This window comes from Hypanus sabinus, chromosome 15 (genome assembly GCF_030144855.1).
Source record: "Hypanus sabinus isolate sHypSab1 chromosome 15, sHypSab1.hap1, whole genome shotgun sequence".
In the NCBI taxonomy this organism is placed as follows: Eukaryota; Metazoa; Chordata; class Chondrichthyes; order Myliobatiformes; family Dasyatidae; genus Hypanus; species Hypanus sabinus.
Genome location: NC_082720.1, coordinates 54375082 through 54401969, shown reverse-complemented (window position 1 = coordinate 54401969; position 26888 = coordinate 54375082). Strand labels below are relative to the sequence as shown.

At 41.8% G+C, this 26888-nt stretch overlaps 2 protein-coding genes and 1 long non-coding RNA gene across 6 annotated transcripts in view; 1 reads left to right on the top strand and 2 right to left on the bottom strand.

The window, feature by feature from the left end:
* The window catches only part of LOC132405227 (QRFP-like peptide receptor), a 177175-nt gene extending 175565 nt beyond the window's left edge, over positions 1-1610 (bottom strand). The window contains exon 1 of the mRNA XM_059989913.1: positions 1464-1610. Coding sequence (XP_059845896.1) covers positions 1464-1610 — 147 coding nt within the window. The remainder of the gene's footprint in view (positions 1-1463) is intronic.
* A 7974-nt stretch (positions 1611-9584) lies between these two features.
* On the bottom strand, positions 9585-26562 carry LOC132405542 (uncharacterized). Of its 2 annotated transcripts, none has more exons than XR_009515910.1 (3): positions 26141-26562; positions 24948-25042; positions 9585-16602 (listed from the first exon to the last, which is right to left on the bottom strand). It is a non-coding gene; the product is annotated as an uncharacterized LOC132405542 (long non-coding RNA). The 2 variants fall into 2 exon arrangements; XR_009515911.1 differs by lacking the exon at positions 26141-26562 and adding an exon at positions 25846-25910.
* The window catches only part of ddx46 (DEAD (Asp-Glu-Ala-Asp) box polypeptide 46), a 66612-nt gene continuing 65653 nt past the window's right edge, over positions 25930-26888 (top strand). For all 3 annotated transcript variants that reach the window (XM_059990437.1, XM_059990436.1, XM_059990435.1), the window contains exon 1: positions 25930-26066. In XM_059990437.1, the coding sequence (XP_059846420.1) occupies positions 26050-26066 (17 nt within the window). In that variant the 5' untranslated portion in view covers positions 25930-26049. The remainder of the gene's footprint in view (positions 26067-26888) is intronic.

Sequence of the window (26888 nt, the reverse complement as noted above, 5' to 3'; positions counted from 1 at the left end):
CTGATCCTTTGCATGTCTTTGACAGTATGGCTTTCACTGTATGCACGTAGTGCAGGTGTCCATGCAATTATTCAATGGACTACCAGCAAATAGACTTTGTGTCCTCATAGCTATCCTTAGTTTTTGAGTTCGTCTTCGACTGGAATAACTATTGAGTACTTAATATAAGTCTTCATCTTTGACCACCGACCTCGAAAGCCTCATCACTCTGACAAGTGGAGGAAAGACCCTTCAGATCATCATCAAGACCCCTGCTTCCATTCCCAGGACCATTTCAGGCTCAAGAAAACACAACAGCAATACTTCCTGGACCGAAGCCTTTAGGGAGTTTCCTTAACCCAAGAGCATGAGCTTCAGTGAAGAAACACCTTATGCACTTTCTGCAGAGCAGCCAAGCACCTACGCATCAAATGCCCACTGTGTCAGGGAGAACAACGCCTCCAAGTAGAGACTAGGGACCTCCAATCTGGCAGGCCCACCCAGACCCTCGTTGCAGCATCATGAGCTATATCCCTCTCTCTGTCCTCCTCCACACTCTATTGGATCTGGTGGATTCTGGTGCAGCTGACAACTTTCTGGTTCAGACCCTATGTGTGCAGCTTGGACTCCCTACCAAACCTCTCCCTCAACCCTTCAACATCGCCAGATCGACAGGTGTCCTTGGGGTCTGGGCTAGTCAGAACATGCACATGAGCAACGGAGAGCATCAAGAATCCATCCAATTCCTCCTGTTAGACTCAGCCAGCACTCCCCTCATCTTGAGTTACCCCTAACTTTCCACTCATGACCCTCACTTTGCCTGGTCATCTGGTGCACTGCTGTGTCGGAGACCCACCTGCCTGCAACCTCAGTTAACCTCACTCTGTAAATCCGTGGGGACGGAGGAAACCCTTGACCTCACCAAACTCCCACAGGAACACCACGACTTGGCCATTGCCTTCGGTAAACTGGAAGCAGCACCCTGCCACCTCACAAACAGCGTGACTGTGTGATTGCCAGGCACCAGCCCTCCCCGAGGTCAACCGTTGTCCCTCTCCCTTCCCAAGAATGAAACCATGAATGACTGTGTTGCCGAAGCACTACAGCATAGCTTCATTCACCCATCACAGTCCCCAGCTGCTGTAGGATTCTTTTTTGTCAAAAAGAAAGATGGATATTCATCCCTGCATTGACTACCATGGACTCAACAAAATCACCATTAAAGAACCGCTACCCTCTCTCTTTGATGGATAGTGCATTCAAAACACTCTGTGGAGCCCAGATCTTCTCCAAGCTGGATCTATGGAGCGCTTTTAAACTGATCCACATCCACCAGGAGGTTGAGTGGAAGACAGTGTTCATAGTACCCATTGATCACCATGAATGCTTGCAGATGACTTTCAGACTTACCAGCAGTCCAACTTCTCCAAGCCTTCATCCACAAGATCCTCCGAGACATGCTACACAAGTATGTATTTGTTTACCTCGCCAACATCCTCATCCTCTCCAGGAAGCCCCAAGACCACATCTGTCATGTATGTTCCATCCTTCAGTGTCTCTTCAAAAACCAACTGGGACTTCCGGTTAAGATGGCGGTAGCTTACGTCGCGAAAACGATTGTTCCGCTCCATTTCATATACCTGCATTTATTTCTTGCTCTTCCTCCCACTATTGAAGTTGCTGGCTGCACAATGAGTGTATCTAAGCGTATTAAATCGGCAAAAAAAGACCCTCCATTGGGAGCAACCTTGAGTGAAGTTGTGTCGCTGTCAGAACAAACCCGACAAGATATGTTTTCTCAATTTAGTTTGTTGGAACTGAAACTGGATAAAATCAACTCTTCACTGGAGAATCACACTCAATGTTTCTCACGTGTTGAAGAAGTCACGGAGAAACTAGACCATCGTTGTAAAGACCTGGAAAGAGTTTGCTCTACCCTAAAGGAGCATAATAGCAAGTTAACTCTTAAAGTTATGGACCTTGAAAGCAGGAGTAGACGCCAAAATCTTCAAATTCTCGGCTTGCCTGAGACTGTTGAAGGGGGATCTCCTGTCGAACTTTTCTCAAACTTTCTATGTGAGATTTTTGGAAGTGAAATACTTTCCAGTTCTCCAGAGATTGATCGAGCACACCGTATCTTTACATCTCGCTCAGCAGATGGCCAGAGACCACATCCAGTGATAATTCGCCTCCATCATTACCAAATCAAGGATTTAATAATTAAAGAAGCTCGCCGATGTAAAACGCTTCAATATAAAGGTCATGCTATCCGTTTAGTAGAGGGCTATGCACCTCAAGTTATGAGTCAATGTGCTGAATACAGAGGAGTAATGAAAGTTCTCTACAATCGTGGACTTCATCCATCTCTTGCCTATCCAGCCCGGCTCCGAATTAAGCTTAGGAACAGCGATTTTAAACTTTTCGATTCCGTTGCAGAGGCGCGCAGACCTTCATTGATAGTCCATCTGCTACTTCGAGTTCCTCAGATATGATATGATTTTTTTTCTTTTCAGCCTTTTTCGTTTCTGTTTAGATAACGGTTATTTTTTTCTAATATTCTAATCTTTATTTCTATCTTTTTCATTATCCATTTAATTCAATATATTTCAATATGATGGATTTCTATTTTTCAATATGGGCATTTTCATTTTCCTTAAATAGAGCTGACTGTGGAACTATGTAATTAGACACCTCTTAAAGGTCTTTGGAGACTTTATTTCAAAATGGAGTCAGTGTCGCATTAAAAAATTGATATCGATTCGTGAAGTGACAACGTCTTTGAATGGTTTTTTGGTTTTCTTTTCAGACTTCAGTCTCCAGTTTCTACAAATCTTGATATTTTCTTTTTAAAATTTAAAATGTAGCTGTTGGCGCAGCTATTTAATTAGTAGCTTAATTATGTTGCATTGTCCTATTGAAGTGTTTTTTTTCCATTTTCTCAATTTTAGTTTCTATCTTACATAATTTTAGTTCTTTAAAGGTGATTTGTTTTTTCTCTCTCCGGTTAGATTATTTTAACCTTAAGCAGCAGTTGATGCTGTACCTTTAAACTCAGTTTCGAGTTTGGATCAAATTCCTCTCAAATGGATTTTTCTTTGGTGGTTTTTTCCCTGTGTTTCAAGATGCTATTTGTGTTTTTTTTCTTATTTTTATGATTCGGTTGGATTACTTTCTTTGACGTTAGAGTTTTTTTTCTGTATAACTGAGTTTATAGATGATCTTTTTTTCGGTTTGTCAACTCTAGTGGGAAGGTTGGGGTAAAGTTTGTTTTAGACCATTATTATACTTTAAGATTTACAAACTTTGAATGTATTGTTTTTTCTTGTTAAGGTAAATCTTCGTTTGTAACTCTTAAAGCTTGTTGGTGTTTATTTCCATTACTGTGTCAACAGTTGGAGTGGAGATAATTAAGATGTTACCTAGTTGGAAGTCCAGTAGGGGGTTAGTTTTTCTCGGGGAGAGCTTGCTGCTTTATATTTGCAGCTTTCTTGGTGTAGGTTTAGAGGGTGTGGGTGGGAACTCCAATGCTAATATTATATATGGAATTTTGACATATTTGTACTATACAGGATGTAATTTCATCCAGTTTTTTTTTTCTATACTTTTGCCCCAGAACTTCATATAAATTTCAGATATGGTTTAATGCCTGCTATCCTTTTTTTTCTTATGTTCAATGGTTAGTCCATTGAACTTTGTCAGCTGGAATGTTAAGGGTTTGAATCATCCGGTTAAAAGGGGGAGAGTGTTCGCACATCTTAAACAGCTTAGAGCAGAGGTAGTCTTTTTACAAGAAACACATATTCGTCACTCAGATAATTCTCGTCTTATGGCACGATGGGCAGGACAACACTTCCATTCAACTTTTCAAGCCAAGGCAAGGGGTGTTTCAATTCTTATAAACAAAAATGTTTCTTTTGAGCTTCATAATATCTGATCCTAATGGTTGTTTTATTATTGTTTCGGGGAAACTTTATTATACACGGGTGGTCTTAGCCAACCTTTACGCTCCTAACTCGGATGATGTAGGGTTTTTTGACCGTTTTTTTCTTCATTGCCAGAACTAAGTTCATACTCTTTTATATTTGGTGGTGACTTTAACTGTTGGCTGGATCCAGTTTTGGACAGATCCTCTTCTATCCTTAGACAATTAAGTAAATCTGCTTTATTTATTCAATCTTTTCTTTCTAATTATGGAATATCTGATATTTGGCATTTCTTTCATCCACATGAAAGAGATTACTCCTTTTTCTAACAAGTTCACCATACATTTACTAGAATTGACTTTTTTAATTGATAATCAATTGATCCCATCCATCTTGTGACTATAAGAGTATATTGATCTCAAATCATGCCCCACTTACATTGTCCATAGTTCTCCCTGGCCTCCCTCAAGTAAATAAACACTGCCGTTTTAATCCGACCTTGTAGTCGGATAACGACTTTGTAAAATTTATGGAGGATCAGTTAACTTTCTTTTTAAATACTAATACTTTTTAATACTTTTTAAACGTCTTTGGGACACAATGAAAGCATATCTAAGAGGTCAAATAATTTCCTACACAGCAAATTTGAAAAGAAAGACTCACAAAGAATGTTTAGAACTGATCAATCAGATTAAAGCTATAGACCAATTATACGCCCAGGTCAGGAACTGACCTGAATAAGAAAAGAATGGAACTTCAAACTAAATTTAATCTTGTTTCTACTTATCCGATTGAACAACAACTTTTGGGCAGTCGGAGTAAGTTCTATATTCACTGGGATAAATCTGGTAAGTCCTTAGTTAACCAATTTAGGCGCTCTAAAGCAAAACAACACATCACTAAAATTTGAATGAGTAATGGGAATATTGGTGTGAACCAGTCTGAAATTAATGATACATTCAAAAATTTTTACTCTCAGCTTTACACCTCTGAATCCTTTAATGGCAATACTACTGTTATGCAATTTTTAGATAGTTTAAATATTCCTAAACTTTCTTCTGATCTTAAACATAAATTGAATGAGCCATTACCCTTAGAGGAAATATCCTCTGCTATTTCTGCTTTGCAGCCTGGTAAATCTCCTGGTCCTGATGGGTTCTGTACAGAATTTTATAAATCATTTTTCTCATTGCTCTTATCCCAACTTAGTTTAGTTTTTTCTGATTCTTTTAAAGAAAATAAATTGCCTGCATCATTTGATGAGGCTTGTATCATTCTTTTAGCGAAAAAAGGCGAGGATCCATTAGAACGTGCTTCATACAGGCCGATTTCTCTATTAAATGTAGATGCTAAAATTTTAACTAAAGTCTTGGCCCATAGGCTGGGCACTATTTTACCCATAATTAATCTGGCTTTATTAAAAATCGCCTTCCCTTTTTCAATATTAGACGTCTTTTTAATATTCTATATTCATCTTCATCAGGGACCACTGAATGTGTTATCTCTCTTGATGCCGAAAAGACATTTGATCGGGTGGAGTGGCACTATTTATTTGCGGTTTTAGAAAAAATTGATTTTGGATATAATTTTATTAACTGGGTTAAGTTACTATATTTCCATCCAATTGCATCAGTTTTGACTAATTCCCAGCAATCCCAACCGTTTGATCTTAAATGTGGCACCCGACAGGGATGCCCTTTATGCCCTCTGTTATTTGATCTGGCTATCGAGCCATTGGCAATTGCGTTTTGCAGTTGTACTGAACTGACTGGGATCTGGAGGGGCAGTTTTGAGCACAAAGTCTCTCTATACGCCGATGATTTGTTACTTTTTATATCAAACCCAACCACCTCTTTACCTTTGTTGTTTTCACTTCTCAATAAATTTAGTCAGCTATCCGGATACAAACTTAATCGACATAAGAGTGAACTTTTTCCGATAAATAAGGAAGCACAAGAATTAGAATTTCACAATCTCCCTTTTAAAGTAGTAAACAATTGTTTTACTTATCTTGGTATTATCATAACAAGGAACTATACTCGACTGTTCAATGAGAATTTCAATAATCTTTTAAATTTTACAGAACAGAGATTAGCACAGTGGTCACCTCTGTCCATGTCTTTAATTGGGCAAATTAATGTAATTAAAATGTATATTCTCCCTAAATTGTTATACTTATTTCAATCTTTACCTATATTTATTCCTAAAGTTTTTTTTTGATTCTTTAGATTCTATTATCTCGTCATACCTATGGAAGGGTAAACAGCCCAGACTCAATAAAGCTCATCTCCAAAAGCCTGAAAGAGAAGGTGGCTTGGCGTTGCCTAATTTTCGTTCATATTAGTAGGCAGCCAATATTCGTAATATTATCTTTTGGTCCTACTTTTATAATCAGTCTGTTTGTCCAACATGGGTGGCAATGGAATTAAATGCTTATAAGAAATTATCTATTCCAGCTTTACTTGGATTTGTTCTTCCTTGCCAATTGCCAAAATCTATTATTAATCCTGTAATCAGGCATACTCTGAGAATATGGGCTCAATTTAGAAAATACCATGGTCTTTATAGTTTTTCCCTCTCTAGTCCTATCCTATACAATCATTTATTTCAACCGTCTATGCAGGATTCCACATTCCAAGACTGGTGTAGGAGAGGTATCAGGCATTTTGAAGATCTTTTTATAGACAATCGGTTTGTGTCTTTTGAACAGTTGTCTATAAAGTTTAATTTACCGAATACTCATTTTTTTAGATACCTTCAAATTAGACATTTTATTATCCCTTTAATACCAGATTTTCCTGAACAACCTGATAAAAATGTTGTAGACTTGTTTCTTCAAATGAACCCCTTGGGCAAAGGCGTAATTTCTACTATTCGTGTTAAATTTATGATTCTCAGACGAGCCCCTTATGATAAATTTAAAACTGCTTGGGAGCATGACTTAGGTATTTCTTTGTCCGACAAGGTTTGGGATTCAATTCTTAAATACGTCAATTCAGTCTCCTTATGTGCTCGTCATTGTCTCCTGCAGTTTAAAGTCGTCCACTGGGCTCATATGTCCAAAACCAAATTGGCGAAGTTCTATCCTGACATTAGTCCCTGGTGTGACAAATGCAAAGGAGGTGAGGCCTCCCTTTTCCATTTGTATTGGGCCTGTCCTACTCTGGAAAAATTTTGGAAAGATTTTTTTTAAACTTTATCTTCTTTATTAAATTGTCATTTGGAACCTGATCCTATGATCACTCTTTTTGGTATTCTTTGAGACCCTGACAAGCATTTGACTCCAGCTAAACAACGAACATTGTCTTTTGCCTCTCTTCTAGCCAGACGAGCAGTACTCCTTAAATGGAGAGATGTAGTTCCCCCTACCCATGCTCAATGGTTTAGGGATATTATGTCTTGTTTAGATCTCGAAAAGATTCACTACTCACTTTCTAATTCGGACATAAAGTTCCATAGGGTGTGGGGATCTTTTCTCGAATATTTTCATAATTCTCACCTAGATTTGACAGGTGTTTGTTCTTTTTTCCCTTGATAATCAGACCCTACATTTCCAGCTTTTTTTTTACTTTGTTTTTTTCTGATCAGGTAGCAGGCTGCCCCCTGGCCTTTTTTTTATTATTACAATATGTAGTTCTGGGGTAATAAAAGTGTATCTCATATAATGGTTGGCTTGGAGTTGGATAGGTGATGGATTGGGTGCTTTTCTTTCTTTTTCTCTTTTTTTTCCTTTTTTACTATGGGTGACTTGCTCATTTGTTAAGACATGTATTATTGTTATTTTTGTTTATATGGCAATGATCCTTCTATATATATTATTGATTTTCTTTTCTTTGTTGTAGTTTGTAGAAAATTATAAATATTTTCAAAAAAACAAAAACCAACTGGACTGAAAGTTTGAGAAATACCAGTTCCACACCCCAATCACTTCCTTCCTTGTTCTGTCCTTTCACCCCACTGACCCAGAGAAAGTGCGCACCATTATTAAAAGACCCTGACCATACTCTCTCAAACAGCTACAGAGTGTCCTGGGCTTCTCCAACTTCTACCATCATTTCATCAGGAACTACAGCCATAATGCCACTCCTCTCCCCTTCCTCGCCAAGTTACCTACCTCATAGATAACCTGCTCTGCTGCTGTGGACTACACTAGCAAGGAGCTCAAGAGACACTTCACCACAGCTCCCATTTTCAACCATCTGAATTTCTCCAGGCCTTTTGTGATATAGGTGGATGCATCTGACTTGGGAACTGAACCCATCATCTCCCAGCGAGAGGTAGACAGGAAGACATGCCGCTTGCCTTATTCTCACACAACTTCAACCCTACACAGCACTGTTATGGAGTTGGAGACATGGAGCTACTCACTATTAAATGGGCCTTGGAGAAATGGAGACATTGGCTGATGGGAAACATCAAGCCCTTCCTGATCTGGACTGACTACCAGAACCTCATATCTATTCTACAGACCCACCAACTCAACCCATATCAAGCTTGATGGGCCCTCGTATTTGAACTATTCAACTTCACCATCTCCTACTGACCCAGTTCCAAGATCACAAAGCCGGAACCTTGTCACAACAGTTCGACCCGGCTGAAATGGGGATCGACCCTCAGTCCATCATTGCATCCTCTCAGGTCCTCGCCCCGATCATCTGGGACCTTGAAAACCAGACCCTACATCATCAGCCTACTCCAGCCAACGCGTCTGACAACCACATGTACGCGCGGGCGCCATGCATTCTGACACACTCCATATAAGTTATTGGTGAGACAGCACTTGAAATGTTGTGTTCAATTTTAATCACCCTGCTGTAGAAAAGTCACTGTCAAGCTGAAGAAATTTATGAGGATGCTGTCTGGACTAGAGGGCCTGAGGAAGTGCAGGAGAATGTGGATGGCCTCATTGAAGGTTATAAAGTTATGAGGGGTATAGATAATGTGCATTATCATTGTCTTTTCCACAGGGTTGTGGAGTCCATTACTGAGGGTATAGATTTAAGGTGACAGGGGCAAGATTTAAAAGGGATCTGAGGGGCAACGTTTTTCCACACAGAGGATGGTCAGTACGTGGAATGAACAGCTGTGGAAAGAGAAGTAGAGTTAACATTTTAGATCGATGACCCTTTGCTAGAATTGGAAAAGTAAATCAAACAAGTTAGTTCAAAATTGCGGAGAAAATGGGAAGAAAAGATAGGACAAAGTGAATGTACAGTGTGTGACAGGCTGAAGCTAGGGATGCTGAAGGATAAGTAGTGGTCAGTGAGATAATGACAGCAGCTAGACAGTGATAAAACAGACAAAGGATTGCAAAATGTCTTGCAATACAGGGCTGTTGTACAAGCACATCAGGTCCAGCAGAGCTGATGTAGAAAGGAAATGCATTAAACCTAGTTTCACAGCTGAATGCCCTATTGTGGAAGTGGTCAATTTTGCTACAGAAAAAGAAAGCACGTTGCTGGAAGTAGTAGAATTTATTACTGAGTCTACACCTAGGAGACAGCGAAATGAGGAGTTGATCTTCATGCTTTGTGTTAAACCTTACATGTACCACACGCCAAGGGCAGAGGGGAAGCGGAAAATGTCAGTGCTAAATGTAGGTGCTCAGCAAAGCGGTCATCCAGGCAAAAGAACATTACAAAGCTTTATTATTATGTCACTGCAAGTTCTATGGATTGAACTAAGAGAATCAGACATATAATCATTACTTCCCAATTCCCCCTTGCTGTCTCATAGAGTAATGCAAATGAGTCCAAATTAATAGCATTTGTGTAGGAACAATAGATGTGAATATTTGCTATAATACAATTCATTTTTCAATGTTCTAGTGACTATATTCCATTTAAACTTCAATATTTTGTTCTTAGTCTCCGGTCCTTTGTAGTTAACCACCAGCGTTAGTGTAAAACACATGACAGTCTCGCTAATCTTCATTCTGAGCTGAATTGACTCCAGGAAAATGAAGTAATAACTTATGCAGCTTGCATAATAAACAGATAATCAAATTTTCATTGTTTTTAAAGGCCCCAAGAAAAATACTATCTTACATTCTAGGATAGGAATAAAGAGCAACTGATGGCTTTGAATAATTGAGTAATTTCACTGACCATATAATTAAAAGACTTTTGTCAGAATGAATAAAGCCATAAATATTAATTTCCCTGATAAAATTAATATTCATCAAATATTTAGTTAAATTAGATTGAAAGCAGTACAAATAGTTCAATAATCCTTTATCTGTATAGATTTTAAAAAGTTTAATTTCAAATGAGTACATGAGTAAATATCAAATACAGGTTGAGTACCCCTTATCCAAAAACCTCTGAAATCCAAATTTTTCTTTAGCATTGACGTGATGTCACAAATGGAAAATTCCACAAGACACTGGGAAGGTCCCAGGTGATGCTCCAGACAATTCTGAGGAGTGACTGTACATGGGAATTAATGGCAAATAGAAAAACACCACATGAAGTGAATAATGAAGATATTGATCATGTATCATCTGTGAAGTTATGTCGCTTAACATTATGCTGATCGTGAAACAAGCCAAAATCTATAACGATGAACTGAAAATTGAAGGAAATTGTGAATATTCAGCACATCATTAAATTTTTAAGGTGTCTGTTGATCACAAAAATCTAGCACCAGAACAAGTCTATGAGGCTGTTTTTTTTACCTTACATAATGGAATTAAATTTTTAAAGTGTTGCTGATGAAAATTTAAAACCAGAACAAGTCTAAGGTTGTATTTATAGCTTACATAAAATCTAAAAATAATAAAATATAAATATAGTGTACTGTAACCTTGTAATCAAAACATGACATCGTAGATGGAGATTGGAAGCCTGGCGTTGTTTGTTGCTGTTCACCAGCTGATTCAGGTATTCTCCCAGTGCTGCTGTGCTGATTTTGTTACTCTGCACACATGATATTTCATTATATTAATTGTCTGTAATAATTTTTACTGTTAAGTACACGTGTGAAGAACAAGTGTAAGACAAAAACTGCTTGCCGATAGCATATAAATTCAGTTGGAAATGACAGCAATCCCAAGCTATCTCATTATATGTTCCAATATCTGAAAAAATCCAAAATCCAAAACACTTCCAGCCCCAAGCATTTCAGATAAGGGGTACTCAACCTGTAAATATGTTTCATTTTGCCTGAAAGTCAATGAAAGGAAACCAAATAAATGATGAATTAATAAATTAATCCCAATCGATCTGGAAGATGTAATTGAATGCAAGGGGAAAGATAAATAGGTTATCAAACTTTTAAAATATGTAAATTTATATCAAAGTAATTTATTTTACTTATAACCATAGAAGTATTGTGTTTTCTTGAAAGTTAAAGTGAAACTTAACATTTAATTTTCTGCTATTTTTTTGAAATCAGTATTTATTATATATATATATATCTCAGTCTACTGGATTTCTACTTAGTATTTATTTCAGTGTTTATGCTTTGTTTAAAGCATAAACACTTTATGTTGTTTCTTGACTACAGGTGCTCAACTGACCAACTGGAGCATTTAACGTTGAAGGAAAGCATAGTTTTGTACTGTAGTTGAACTTTCATTATATAATCCCACTGTTTATAGAATTCTTCATTATCAGTTTAGTCCAATTTTCTGTGATTAATTTATTTTTCACTGCTAGCAAAGTTTACCACACTCAAATTCAAAATTTCTTGCTTCCAGCTCTCAAAGCTTATGTTTAACAAACCTTCGATCATGTTAAGGTCACTTTCTCCAAAGTCAGAAATAGATGGATAGGACAGGTGAGTTCATGGCTGAGAAACTGTTGCTGCAGGCAGGGATCTCATCTGGGCTGGAGGTAACCTGTAAAAGATATACAGGTTGCACTTGAACCAGAAGAAGACCAACATCCTTGCAGGGAATTAACTGGTGCTACAATGGAGGGTTCAAACTATGTTGGTAGGTTGTGGGCAGGAGGGGATGGTACTCTGAGCAGAAGCAAGTCATGGGTTAAAGTACAAGCGAGTCTAGTAATCTGGATAGCCAGGGTCACAGTAAAAGCAGGGAAAGGATTATTCAGTTAAACTACAAGGGGACAGTGCGAGAGGAAGGATAGGCAGGTGATAGAGAAGGAATGCGCTCAGACTGATGGTTTGAGATGTGTCTATTTTAATGCGAGGAGTATCATGAATAAAGTGGATGAGCTTAAAGCATGGATCAGTACTTGGAGCTATGATGTTGTGGCAATTACAGAGACTTTGATGGTTCAGGGGCAGGAATGGTTACTTAGAGTGCCAGGCTTTAGATGTTTCAGAAATGTTGGGGAAGGAGGCAAAAGAGGTGAGGGTGTGGCACTGTTGATCAGAGATAGTGTCACAGCTGCAGAAAAGGAGGAAGTCACGAAGGGATTGTCACCAGAGTCTCTGTGGGTGGAAGTTAGGAACAGGAAAGAGTCAATAACTCTACTGGGTATTTTTTATAGACCACCCAATAGTAACAGGGACATCAAGGAGCAAAGAGGGCAACAGGTTCTGGAAAGGTGTGATAATAACAGGCTTATCATGGTGGAAGATTTTAATTTCCCAAATATCGATTGGCATCTCCCTAGAGCAAGGGGTTTAGATGGGGTGGAGTTTGTTAGGTGTGTTCAGGAAGGTTTCTTGACACAATATGTAGATAAGCCTACAAGAGGAGAGGCTGTACTTGATCTGGTATTGGGAAATGAACCTGGTCAGGTGTCAGATCTCTCAGTGGGAGAGCATTTTGGAGATAGTGATCAGAATTCTATCTCCTTTACCATAGCATTGGAGAGGGAAAGGAACAGACAAGTTAGGAAAGCATTTAATTGGAGTAAGGGGAAATATGAGGCTATCAGGCAAGAATTTGGAAGCATAAATTGGGAACATATGTTCTCAGGGAAATGTACAGCAGAAATGTAGCAAATGTTCAGGGGATATTTGCATGGAGTTCTGCATAGGTACATTCCAATGAGACAGGGAAAAGATGGTAGGGTATAGGAACCGTGGAGTACAAAGCCTGTTGAAAATCTAGTCAAGAAGAAAAGCTTCCTTCAGGTTCAAAAAACTATGTAATGATAGAGATCTAGAAGATTATAAGGCTAGCAGGAAGGAGCTTAAGAATGAAATTAGGAGAGCCAGAAGGGGCCATGAGAAGGCCTTGGCAGACAGTATTAAGAAAAAAAACCCAAGGCATTCTACAAGTATGTGAAGAGCAAGAGGATAAGATATGAGAGAATAGGACCAATCAAGTGTGACAGTGGAAAAGTGTGTATGGAACCAGAGGAGGTAGCAGAGGTACTTAATGAATACTTTGCTTCAGTATTTACTACAGAAAAGGATCTTGGCGATTGTTGGGATGACTTGCAGTGGACTGAAAAGCTTGAGCATGTAGATATCAAGAGCGGATGTGCTGGAGCTTTTGAAAAGCATCAAGTTGGATAAGTCTCCGGGACTGGACAAGGTGTACCTCAGGCTACTGTGGGGGGTGAGTGAGAAGATTGCTGAGCCTCTGGTGATGATCTTTGCATCATCAATGGGGATGGGAGAGGTTCCGGAGGATTGGAAGGTTGTGGATGTTGTTCTCTTATTCAAGAAAGGGAGGAGGGATAGCCAGGAAATTATAGACCAGTGAGTCTTACTTCAGTGGTTGGTAAGTTGTTGCAAAAGATCCTGAGAGGCAGGATTTATGAACATTTGGAGAGGCATAATATGATTAGGAATAGTCAGCATGGCTTTGTCAAAGGCAGGTCGTGCCTTAAGAGCTTGATTGATTTTTTTGAGGATGAAGGTAGATGTAGTTGTTATGGTCTGGTCTGGAGCCCGCATTCCGGATCTTGATCCGGTCAGAGGACTCCGGGTCTTGTAGCCATCCCTCCTTTCACCCTTGAGCCCAAGAAGTCATACCTGTGGATCATCGTGGCTTGTTTGGACTCAAGGAGGCGCACCTGATGCCCATCGGCTGGTGGTGTATATAGGGGGCTCTGGGACTGAGTGGAGTTGAGGGGTCGTCCTGCCTATCCTGTTCCTCCAGTTGCCCTGGCTTGGAGTTCCCCTCATTAAAGATGAGTTCTTTGAGTAAGTCTGGCAGTCACCCTGGACCTAGTTCCCTTTCTATCCCTTGCCTCCATTGGGCAAGCCTTGCTGGACTGCTGTTGCCCGGTGGGGGATTCTGCCCCTTTCCATCCCTCACTGCAGATGGGTCGTGCCCCACGACCTGCTCAGGCCCCCATGTTCCTGCTGGAAGGTCTGGGCCCTGCCTAAGAGTTATGCGGCCCGCCCAGAGGTCTCTGCCCCTACCTATCCCTCGCTGTCGATGGGTTGTGCCCCACTACCTACCCAGGTGTCCCGTGACCTGACCAGGCCCCCGTGTTCCTGCCTGGGAGGTCTGGGCCCTGCCCAGGAGTTATGTGGCCCACCCAGTGAGCTCCTAGACCCTACCTGAAATCCAAGATCCTGCCTGCCTGAACTCTGGGATCCTCCTTGCCTGAACTCTAAGACTCCCCCAGAACCCCAGAATCACCTTGAACGTCACGTCCCTCACGCACCCAATGGTCACCATTTCTTGTCTATCGTTTAGTTGTTCCCATCCTGCACCTAGTACTGCATCCTGCACTTGGGTCTAGCCTCCTGTCCCCCAATGACAGTAGTGTGTATGGATTTCAGCAAGGCATTTGATAAAGTACCCCATGCAAGTCTTATTAAGAAAGTAAGGAGGCATGGGATCCAAGGGAACACCACTTTGTGGACCCAGAATTGGATTGCCCACAGAAGGCAGAGAGTGGTTGTAGACGGGTCATATTCTGCATGGAGGTTGGTGATCAGTGGTGTGCCTCAGTGACCTGTTCTGGGACTCCTTCCCTTTGTGATTTTTGTAAATGACCTCAATGAAGAAGTGGAGGGATAGGTTAGTAAATTTGCTGATTACACAAATGTTGGGGGTGTTGAGGATAGTGTGGAGGGTTGTCAGAAGTTACAGCAGGACATTGATAGGATGCAAAACTGGGCTGGTTCATTTTGGTAGGTCAAATATGATTGCAGAATATAGTATTAATGGTAAGATACTTGGCAGTGTGGAGGATTAGGGGGATCTTGGGGTCCAAGTCCATAGGACACTTAAAGCAGCTACGCAGGTTGACTCTGTGGTTAAGGAGGCATACAGTGCATTGGCCTTCATCAACCATGGGATTCAGCTTAAGAGCTAAGAGGTAATGTTGCAGCTATATAGGACCCTGGTCAGACCCCACTTGGAGTACTATGCTCAGTTCTGGTCGCCTCACTACAGGAAGGATGTGGAAACTATAGAAAGGGTACAGAGGAAATTTACAAGGATGTTGCCTGGATTGGGGAGCTTGCCTTATGAGAATAGATTGAGTGAACTCGGCTTTTTTTCCTTGGAGTGAAGGAGGATGAGAGGTGACCTGATAGAGGTGTATAAGATGATGAGAGGCATTGATTGTATGGATAGTCAGAGGCTTTTTCCCAGAGCTGAAATGGCTAGCATGAGAGGGCACAGTTTTAAGGTGCCTGGAAGTAGTACAGAGGAGATGTTGGGGATAAGTTTTTTTTACGTGGAGATGGTGAGTGCGTGGAATGGGCTGCCGACTATGGTTGTGGTGGTGGAGGCGGATACAATAGGGTCTTTCTAGGATACAGATGACACAGGCCTAAAATGTATGTAAGCAAGGGGAGGTGTCGTCTTTTTGATAAGGGACGCAAGAACATAAGAAATAGGAGCAGAAGTAGGCCAACTGGCCCATGAAGCCTGTTCTGCCATTCAGTAAGATCATGGCTGGTCTGGTCATGGACTCATCTCCACCTACCTACCTTTTCCCCATAACCTCAAATTCCCTTACTATGCAAACATCTATCCAACCTTGTCTTAAATAAATTAGTTGCTGATGGAGATTGTGCTGGAGATATTGTTGCCAATCTGTACTGGCTGGGGTCTGCAAGTGAGGAAATCGAGAACCAAGTTGCACAAGTAGGTATTAATGCCTAGGTCTTGGAGTCTATTGATTAGTTTTGAGGGGAATGAAAGTACTGAATTCTGAGCTATAGTCAGTGAAGAGCATTCTGATTTTTGCATCTTCACTGCGCAGGTATTCCAGGGATGAATGAAGGGCCAATGAAATAGCATCTGCTGTCGACCTGTTGTGATGGTAGGCAAATTGGAGTGGATCCAAGTCACTCTTCAGGCCGGAGTTGATATGTTTCATCACCAACCTCTCGAAGCACTTTATCACAGTGGATGTAAGTGCTACTGGATGATAATCATTGAGACAGGTTATCACAATCTTCTTGGTCTCAGGTATAATTGAAGCCTTCTTGAAGCAAGTGGGTACTTCAGACAGCCGAAGTGAGAGATTAAAGATATCAGTGAACACTCCAGCCAGTTGATCAGCACAAGTCCTCAGTACTCGTCCAGGTACGATGCTTTCTGTGGGTTCACCCTCCTGAAGAATGCTCTCACATCAGCCTCAGAAATCATAATGCCACTGGGAGTTGTGGGAGTCCTTGAAGGTGCCTCCCTGTTCTGTCGGTCAAAGTAAGCATAAAAGGCACTGCGCTCATCTGAGGGCGAAACCTTGGTGTTACCTATGCTGTTTTACATTGTAGGAGGTGATAAACTTGAAGCCCTGTCACAACTGTCACCTTCTGTGATTCCAGTTTGGTCCAGAATTTTTGGGGATCATCCCTTGAAACCCTATGGGTAAAACAGAAGCAAAACAGGCAGGGTCACTCAAGTGGGGCTGTATTATAGACTCTCCCCACCAATAGTCAGTGGGAACTTAAAGAGCAGGTGTGTAGAGAAATTGCTCACAGTTGTAAGTAAGAAAAAACTTAGTGGGTCTTAATGCGAGATTTTAATTTCCCCAGTATTGACTAGGCTACTCAGTGTTAAAGGCCTGGACAGGGTGGGATTTACGAAATGTTTCCAAGAAAGTTTCTTTGAGTCACTATAGAGAGGATGGTGTAATACAAGACTTTCTCTTAGGGCATGGGGTAAGTCAAGTAACTGATGCTGCAGCCAGGGGTCACTTTGGCTCTGGTGACTGCAATTCAACTATTTTTGAGATAATTATGTAAAAGGATGAATCATCTCCACAGTTTAGGGCCCTAAACCGGAGCAGGGCTAATTTTGAGAGAATTAGACCAAATCTAGTAGAAGTCAATTGGTTGAACCTGTTTGAAAGGAACGGTTTGAATGGCAAGTGGGAGGTTTTTAAGAGTGTTAGGGCAATGTCTAGGAGCAGTGTGTTCTGTTAAGGTAAAAGGTGAATATGGTAAGTTTAGGAAACCTTAGCTGATGAGACATATTGAGGCTTTGGTCAAGAAAGGAAACATACAGTACGTTGGGTTTAGGAGGTCAGGATCAAACAAATCACTTGATAACTATAAAAAGATTAATAATACATGTAATTCAGGACAAAGGAAGGTTATAAGGTGGATCTGACAGGTAAGGCTAAGGAAAGTCCTAAGAGGTTATGGCTATATTAAGAATAAAAGGCTGGCTATGGAGACTGCAGGTCCCCTTAGAAATTAGTAGCGTCACCTTTTGTCTTGAGGTGCAGGAGACGGTGGGATTTTTAAGGAGTATGGTGAGAAAATAATGGTATCTCAAGTGATAATGGAAACAAATGGAAATGTTTTGGAGGATACTTGTTTTACTAGGGAGGGGTATTTACAGCCTTACAGCACTAAGATGGATAAATACCCAGGGCCTGATCGAGTGCATCCTCAGGCTTTGTAGGAGGCTGGAGAGGAAACTGTCGAGGCCCTTGTGGAGATGCTTGCTTCATCCTTAGCCACTGGTGGACTCCTGAGAAACGGAAGGTGGCTAATGTTGTTCCATTGTCTAAAATGGGTAGCTTGGACAAGCCAGAGAACTATAGGACAGAAAGCCTGATGACAGTAGTGGAGATGCTACTAGAGGGAATTCTGAGAGACAGGATCAATCATCATTTGGATAGAGAGTCTGATTTGGAAGGCTTTGTGTGGGAGGTCATGCTTGACTACCTTTTTAGTGTATTTTGAAGAGAGAATCAAACAGGTAGATAAGAGATGTTGTCTATTTTGACTTCAGCAAGGTTCCACATAGTAGGCTGGTTGAGAAGGTTTAGTCCTATGGAACCCAGAGAGAGCTGGTTAGGTGGATTCATAATTGGCTCAAATCCTGGAAAGGAGGCTAGTGATTAGTAGTATGCCACAGAGAGGTGGTGCTGGGACCCTTGTTACTTTTGAATAATTTGGAATATGTATAGTTCGGATGGTCAATGGCTAGATTAAGTTGTCCTCTCCTCTTGGCAATTTACTTGCAAGTGTTTCATCACCATGCAAGGAGTCATCATCAGTGTGCTGTTAACTGCAGTGTCCTCCGAGTACTTGGCCTTTACATACTTAAAAATCAGCTGATTGGTCATCATACGGGAACTCAGTTGTGATGTAGCGAGGAAATCTCATTGCTGATTGATAGTGTGGTGAACTTTGTGTTGTGGTCTGGAATTTTGCCTGCATTGGCTTATAAATCAGATCAAGGTCTATGTGTCTGTTTACGGAATGGTTCACAGAAAACCATGCCTCTAGGAATTCTCTTACATGCCGTGTGTTTGCATGTGCCATGACTTTCACAGATGCCCAGTCAAATTTATGCCCCTCTCAATTTTCATGGGTAGAGACTAGGGAGAGTTGGTCATGCCACTTTACAGCCAGTTAATGTTCAGTTATCCTTGTAGACAGTTTTCTCCCAGTTTGGCCAATGTAATATTTGCAGCAGTCACTGCTTTGGATTTTATCCAGTGGAGAACAACTCAACCAAACCACCTATGCTATCTTACCATATTTTATATAAATGATTTGGATACGATGGCTTGATCAGTATGTTTGCAGGTGACAAGAAATCAGCTGTAGTTTTTAGTTAAGCAGTTTATTATAGATGACAAGGGGATTTTGATCAGTTAGAGGAGTGGTTGAGGGTTGCAAATGGATTTCAATACAGGTGAGTGTGAGGTGATGAATTTTGTAAAGTTAAACCAGCGCAGGACTTTGACAATGAATGGTAGAACAGGGTACTGGGGGAGTGCAATAGAATAGAAGGACTTTGGAGTACAAATGCATAGTTCATTGAAAGCAGAGTCATAGGTGGACAGGTTGGTGGAAAAAAAAGTATTTAGCAAGCTGACCCTCATTAGTCAGGGCTCTGAGGCTATTATGTTGAAGTGATATAGATCATTGGGGAGGCTGCACAAAGCTGTACAAAGATTCGAGCATCCTGTTGTAGAAAAAATGTGGTTAAGCTGAAGAGAGTGTGGGAAAAAATGTTATGAAGATCTTCCAGGACTAGAGGGCCTGAGATATAGAGAGAGGCTGGCCAGGCTAGGCCTTTAGTCCTTGGAGTATAGTATATATTATATTATATTATATTATATTATATATCATATATATTCCTTGACTTTATAGCCATGTTTCAAATTTATAAATAAAGGTGTAGTCATAATACTTTGCCATGAGTAGTGGAGTTCACTACTGGGGTCACAGATTTAGGGTGAGAGAGGAAAGATTTTAAAAGAATCAAAGAGGCAACTTTTTTAATGCAGGGAGTGATGAGTACATGGAACATGCTGCTGGAGAGGGTGGTTGAGGTGGGTATGATAGTTTCATTTAAGAAGCATTTGGAAAGGTACATGGATAGGGCTGAATAAAGAAAATTGGAATTAGCTGGTTAAGCACCATGGCTGACTTGGACTAGTTAGGCCAAAAGGCCTATATCTGTACTGTATTGCTCTATGACTCTGTGAATTAATGTTAGTTCAAATATTGAACTGTTCCTTGTTATTTTACATAAAACATTACAAATATTAGCAGGAGCATGCTTTCTAAGTTAAAGCAAGGCCATTTTTCATTTAGACTATCTGTATTAATCTCAATTAAATAAGCATAAATGATCAAACTCGTAACTGACTAGAGTGATTTTTTTCAGGTAATCTCAGAAGCTGAATTTTCCAGCAACACCCTCTGCCATTAATGCACTTTCTATCCATTACACTGATGGAACATGTACAAACATTTGCAAATCTTTAGTCATCACTGTATGCTTATTTTACCTCAGGTAAGGTAAAGTAACTGTCAGGCCTGCTCAGGCAGGCACCTCCCAGCTAACAGGACCACCTGCCATTGCCACAGTCACCTGCCATCCATTTCAAACTAATCACCTGCAGCCTATTTAAACTCAGCTCTCATCCACAGCACTCGTTCACCCATCAAACCGGACAGCCTCATCCAATTGCTCCTACCCTTCAGTTACCTTGTAGCCTGTCAGTAGTATTTATTCTCTCTTGCTTTGTGGCCCCGCATGACTTGTTATTTTGCAGTTGATTATTAAAATATTGCTGACCGCTGAATCATCTCCACTGCTCTGCTTTTGGGCCAAGCCTCCTCTACATATCCTGACAGGATGGGTGAACCATCGATTGACCCAGCTGAGTTTGCACACCTAAAGGAAAATGTCCATCGAGAAGAGCACGCATTCCTGAAGCAGCAGGAAATCAGTAACCATCTGCTTGCCACTCTCCCTCAACTCTCTGTCTCCATACAGCAACCCCACGACAGTCAACCTCCTCCCTTCTGAGGCCTGGATTCTGGCGCCCAAACACTTCAACAGATCCACGACCTGGTGCCACAACTCCCCATGTCAGTGCATCTTACACTTTGAGCTCCAGCCATCTCTGTATTCTATGGACCGAGCCAAGATTGCCTTCGTCATCCCTCTCGAGTGGGCAAGCTTAGGCCTGGGCCACATTCTAACTGGGACAGTAAAACCACAATTTGCAACACGTGTGAGGAATTCACCGAGACGCACCAGATCTTCACCCTTCTGGGAAGTGGAGGGGAGGCAGCGGATCGGACTCTTCAGCTGTGTCAAGGCTCACACTTGCTGCTGGATTACACGGTGGAATTCGGAAATCAGGACCCTCACGGTGGACTGAGGCTGGAATGCAGAAGTGCTGCTGACCCATTACCATCACGGCTGCTCGGAGCACTTGAAAGATGAGCTGTCTCCGGAAGATGTCCACTGACCTCAAAAGCTCCATCTCTCTGGGCTTGTGCTTTGACAAGCATCTTATGGAATGACCCTCAAAATCAACAGCCAGAACCCCAGTTCCATTCCCAGAACCATTTGAGACTGAAGAACCCTCATCAGCAATGCCTCCAGAAGCCATGCAGTTAGGGAGAGCTCCCTTACCTCCTCAAGAGCATGAGCATTGGTGGAGAAACAACTTGTACATTTACTGTAGAGCCTACAATCACCCATGCATCAAGTGCCCATTGCATCTGGGGAATGGCCTCCTCTGGTAGATATGAGGGGCCTTCTATCTGGTAAGCTCTCCTTGATCCCTTATTCTTGTTCCATAGCCTGATTCACTCATTGTCCTCCTCCACACTCTGCAGACTCTACACATACAGACTGTTCCAGAACAGCAGACAACTTTTTGGACCAGACTCTGTGCGAGTCGCTTGGAATCCCTACTGAGCCCATCACCCCTTCTGCATCACAGCCATTAATGGACGTACCCTGGGGTCTGGGATGGTTAGACCATGCACACTGCCTATGTACATGAGCACTGGAGACCACCATGAGTCAATCCAACTCCTTCTTATCAACTGACCCAACACTCCTCTCACCTTGGGTTATCCCTGACTCTCCACTCACTAACTTCACTTCACCTGGTTCACTGGGGACTCACCTGCCAGACCGGATGCTTGCAGCCTCAGTAGATTTCACCTGTAAATCTGTGAAGGCAATGTAGCCCTCAACCTTACACACAGGAATACCATGACTTAGCTATTGCCTTCAGTGAAAAGGATGTCAGTACACTGCCACCTCACAGACCACATGGCTGAATGATTGACCTCCTCCTGGACACCACTCGGGGGGGGGGGGGGGGGGGGGGACAGTTAAGGTTGTCTATTTTCCCTCTCCCCTCCTGAGACCAAAGCCATGAATGACTACAGTTTAGGCCATCCCAGTCCCCAGCTGGTGCAGGATTCTTCTTTGCCAAAAAAGAAAGATGGGGTCTCTGTACCTGCATTGACTACCATGGACTCACCAAATCACCATTAAGCTGACCTCTGTCCTTCATGGATAGAACATTCGAAACCCTCTGTGGGGCCCAGATGGTCACTAAACTGGATCTGTGCAGCACGTACCACCTGATCCACATCACTGGGGGATGTGTGGAAGACAACGAGGTTAGTATCTGTTCTCTCTTGTTTTGTGCCCCCCCCCCACCCCCATGGCTTGTTATTTTGCAGTTTATTATTAAAGTTATCACTCTCTGCTAAATTGTCTCTGCTGCTCTGCTTCTGGGTCAAGCCTCCTCAGTATTTCCAGACAGTAGTACTGTAAAATAAAGATAAATTTAAACAACAGAACAGCAACAGAATGATGATATGACTAATCTTGTCAGATGTGTTAACTCACACTCCATTGTCTTATTTCATGAAAGTTTGTGAAGTTGAACTGAAGTCTGGTGTCGGAGACAAATAGAGACCCAAATGACTAAAGCACAAGACACATTTACTCATTGGATGCATGTGCACCATAGATAAATCTTCTCTCCTTGCACACAAATAACTGGACAACTGAATAATGGAAACAATTAATTTTAAGATTAACACAAGCATCTATTTGCCCATAAAATAAAGGAGATTTCATTCGTAACCACAAAAGGGCACCAACTGAAAAAGAGTAGTCATTGCATCGAAGGGGAACATTGCAAATGTATTTGTGTTGTTGACTATGGCATGCAGTTTATTGTGATCTTGATTTAGTAGTTAAATGGAGAAAAGGAGGGTGGGGGAAATCACACTTTTACTTTTAGTGAGTTCATGGAATCTGCATCAATATTGCAATACTAATTCTCTCAGCAATTAAAGAAGTACCTTAGAGATGAATAAAACAAAACACATATAGAACAATATAGGCCAGAGATTCCCAGCGAGGGCAGTTACGTGTCCTAAGGGAGTGTTAGGGGAAATAGAAGTCGTTCGAGATTTTTGGGGGGAGGGGGTGGCTAAGCAGCAATCTAACTTGAGGCACAACACTTGGTCAACCATTAGTAAAGCAGGCACTTCCAAAAAAAAAGATGAGGCACTGGAACACAGGAAGAACCACGGCTCTGAGGGCGAAGAGCACTTGTCGTCACAACGCGTCTAAAACTCAGCCGTCTCATGCAGTTTTACCAACCAAACAGACATTATTGCGATGCATAAATTAGCAACCAGGGTGAACAACAGTTCCACTTGACTTGCAGCATGGAACAAGTTCATGCAATTTAACAGTTGGTAAGTCAAGCACGTCCTCTCAACTTTCTCCACAGGTCTATGGAAAACAGGTTACACAACAATACAATGGCCAGAACCAAATGGTGCAATAGAGCCGATCAGTGAACCTGCCAACCCAGGGGACTCCTCGGGAGGTATCAAAGTGACCTCAGCTTCATATGTGGTGTCAAGAACCTTTATGAGATTATGAGACCTTCCGTGATTGGTCAATCACACTAACTGGAACAGTATGAAGGTAGTTTGCCAAACACCCACTCTGTCCTGGCTAACGTTCAGATTCCAATCCAAATGCTAGTCTATCTAATTTTTGCTGTTATGATCGTCTTTATCTTCGCCTCACAGTCCATTTGCATGACGTTACCATCATTTCATCTGTGTCAACTCATTGCCATCGTCAACATCCAATAGGCATTTGTGTTATTTTTTATTTTAATTTAGCCCGGTTAATGATGCAGAAGTGTGTATGGCACAACTTCTATGGGTCTGGAGGCAGTAAAGCCTTGAATTCTAATCTTGCTAAGAAGCACAGTCAAGAGAAAGTGCGTCGATACACTGTTACCTACCTGGAGTATGGTTTTATTCTATTCCCATGAGACCCCATGTGTCTTATTTGTAATAATGTACTCTCTAATGAAGCTGTAACACCATCAAGAATGCAGGAACACTTCCGTAAAAGACACCCTGAAAAGGCTACTTATAGCATTACTCAGTTCCAAAAGATGAAAAAAATATTTGACAAGCATTGCACACTTCAGTCATTTGCCAAGAAAGCTAAAAATGACCTCGATAGTGGTCTCATTGCTTCTTATAACATTTCAAAAATAATAGCAACATGTGGAAAATCTCATACAATTGGAAGGTTAATAATGCCTGCTGTACCACTGTTCTCAAAATGGATACCTGTACTTTAAAATCAATTGCTGAGTAATAACTCTAGCTCATCAAATTGACAAAATGAGTTAAGACATTGAGTAACAACTATGCACAGAGCTACAAAAAACAGGATTTTGTATACAACTGGATGACTCAATTGTGCGAGACAAAAAGGCATTGCTAATGGCATATCTGCAGTTTATCAAAAATCGATCAAGAATGACTCTTGTAATACAAGACCATAAGACATAGGAGCAGAATTAGGCCATTTGGCCCATCGAGTCTGCTCTGCCTTTCAATCACAGCTGATCCTTTCTTTCTCCTCCTCAACCCCATTTCCCGGCCTTCTCCCTGTAACCTTTGATGCCATGTCCAATCAAGAACCTATCAATCTGTGCCTTACATACACCCAACGACCTGGCCTCCACAGCTGCACGTGGCAACAAATTCCACAAATTCACCACTCTCTGAGTAATAACTCTAGCTGTTATATTGACAAAATGAGTCAGAATTTCAATTGCAGCCTCAGTAGATTTCACCTGTAAATCTGTGAAGGCAGTGCAGCCCTCAACCTTACACACAGGAATACCATGACTTAGCCATTGCCTTCAGTGAAAAGGATGTCAGTACACTGCCACCTCAAAAGACCTCATGGCTGAGAATTTCAGGGTGGGAATTTCAATTTAATCCAGGCAAATTGTGCAGTGTCCACTGTTATTGGAAAATTTGAAATATATAAGCAAAATGTTGGGAGAAGAATGCTCTCAGAGTTACCCTGCATGGACAGTATGGCATTATCTTTCACAGATGGTGATTTGCAAGAGTACTACTTACACCTGCAGTCACTGGAGAAGGATTTGAATGATCTGGAACTTCCAGACTAGGTAATTAACCCATTTCTTTGCATGGTGGAAGAACAGGAAGAGAGCCTGCAAGAAGAAATTATTGAAATTCAGAATGATTAGGAAGCAAAAATGCTTTTCAAAAATGTGGTATGTGGCTACACTGTCATATAAAGTTTCATGGTCTCTGGAGAAGAGCCAAATTGCTCTTTGTTGCACTTCCATCCTCCTCCCTTACTGAAAGAGGTTTCAGCGCTGTGAACCACATACTCACAAAAAACCAGAAGCCTCTTGGACATTGCCTAGTGCGAGAACTTAAGGCTTTTGCTGTTGAACAACTTGAACCAGGTATTTCAACTCTTGCTAAAAACCACCAAGCTCAACCATCACATTGATATCGAAGCTGCTGTACAATGTAAGCTAGGTTTAAAGACAAATTTAAAGCAGAATCAGTTTTCTCATATTAGCATATGGTACACGTGTTCTTACACTATGGGGGTACCATAAAGTATATTGTGCCTAAGAGGGGCATTGGCAAGTGGGGGGAGGGGCATTGGGCTAAAAAAAAGATGGTAAACGCTGATATAGATGCAATATAGGAAAATAGGACGAGTGAAGATGGGCAACAACGTCGGCAGTCCTGAAGGTTCACCTTCTGTGTTGAACAATTCTTATGTCTATGACACACTTTATCACCGCCTGTTTAGTAAACGAGGTATCTTTCTGATGCCATACTTCTGTCCGCTCCATCCCTCTCTCCAGGTCTGTATCGTTTCCTGCTCCACCCCCAATCCACTTTCCTCCTACCGCTCGCAACAACGGCTATCTCCATGCTTTCCTATCTGCCGGTACTTGTTCCATCTTTCCCCTCGAGCTTTCTCACTACCCACCACCGGCTTCGCCGGTCAGGGGACTTCGGGTGGAGTTCCCTGGGACCGCCGTGACGCCCTCCGGCCAACAGAGGGCGGTCGCACCTGGAGCCGGGCGCCCGCCGCTTCCTCGCTTCCGCCGTGCATCTTGGCCACTGGAGGTGGCCGTGGAGGCGCGGAGCTGCTCTTTTTGTGGTGGCGGGCTCGTAGCGACAGCTGTCCGCAATGGGCAGGGAATCCAGGTACGGAGGATTGCGCCGGGGAACCGCCGTCAGACGGTTCCAAGACGGCGGTACCATTTCAAAGCTGTGCTTACCGGGTTAGGCCGCGTTAGAAGCGCCGGCGCAAGCCGCTTACTTTAGCGCGGCCGGGACCCTTCCCCGGCCGGCTCCCTCCACCCAGTTGCTGCGGTTCTGTCTTGCTATGTCGTGTTCGCGCCTGAGAAGGACGTCCGAAGTCCACATCAGACTGACTCGTGTGGACCAGGAGGGTTGTGATTTTCCTCTTGAGATGTTTTGAGAAATCTAATGAGACAATGGGAAAAGTAATTTGTAAAGGTTTCCTTTGACGTAGCTGCTTTTGAAATTCGGAAGTACCTGTTGTACCCGATCAAATGCCCAGGCAACTGATGCCAGATGGGACGAAGGATCTCGTCCCGAAACGTCGACAGTGCTTCTCCCTTCTGTGTTCCACCAGCATTTTGTGTGTGTTGTTATTTGAATTTCCAGCATCTGCAGATTCCCTTGTGTTTGCTTTTTATTCGCATATTATTTTGTAAATAACACTATTCTTTTGCTCTTCTGGTTAGATGCTAATTGCATTTCATTGGCTTTGTATCTGTACTCGGCACAATGACAATAAAGTTGAATCTAAGCTATTATCAGATTCCAGGACTTGGCCTTTTGTGTTCCTGTTAATCACCCTCCAGTAACTGTCTCTGCTTTCATTCTTCTCTCCCCTCCCCCACCTGTCTCCAGCTATCTCCACCTACCTCTGTCTTGCACTTGCATGTCTTCCACTTCTCTACATGTCGCGATCTGCCCATCATCTTTCAATCCAGTAAT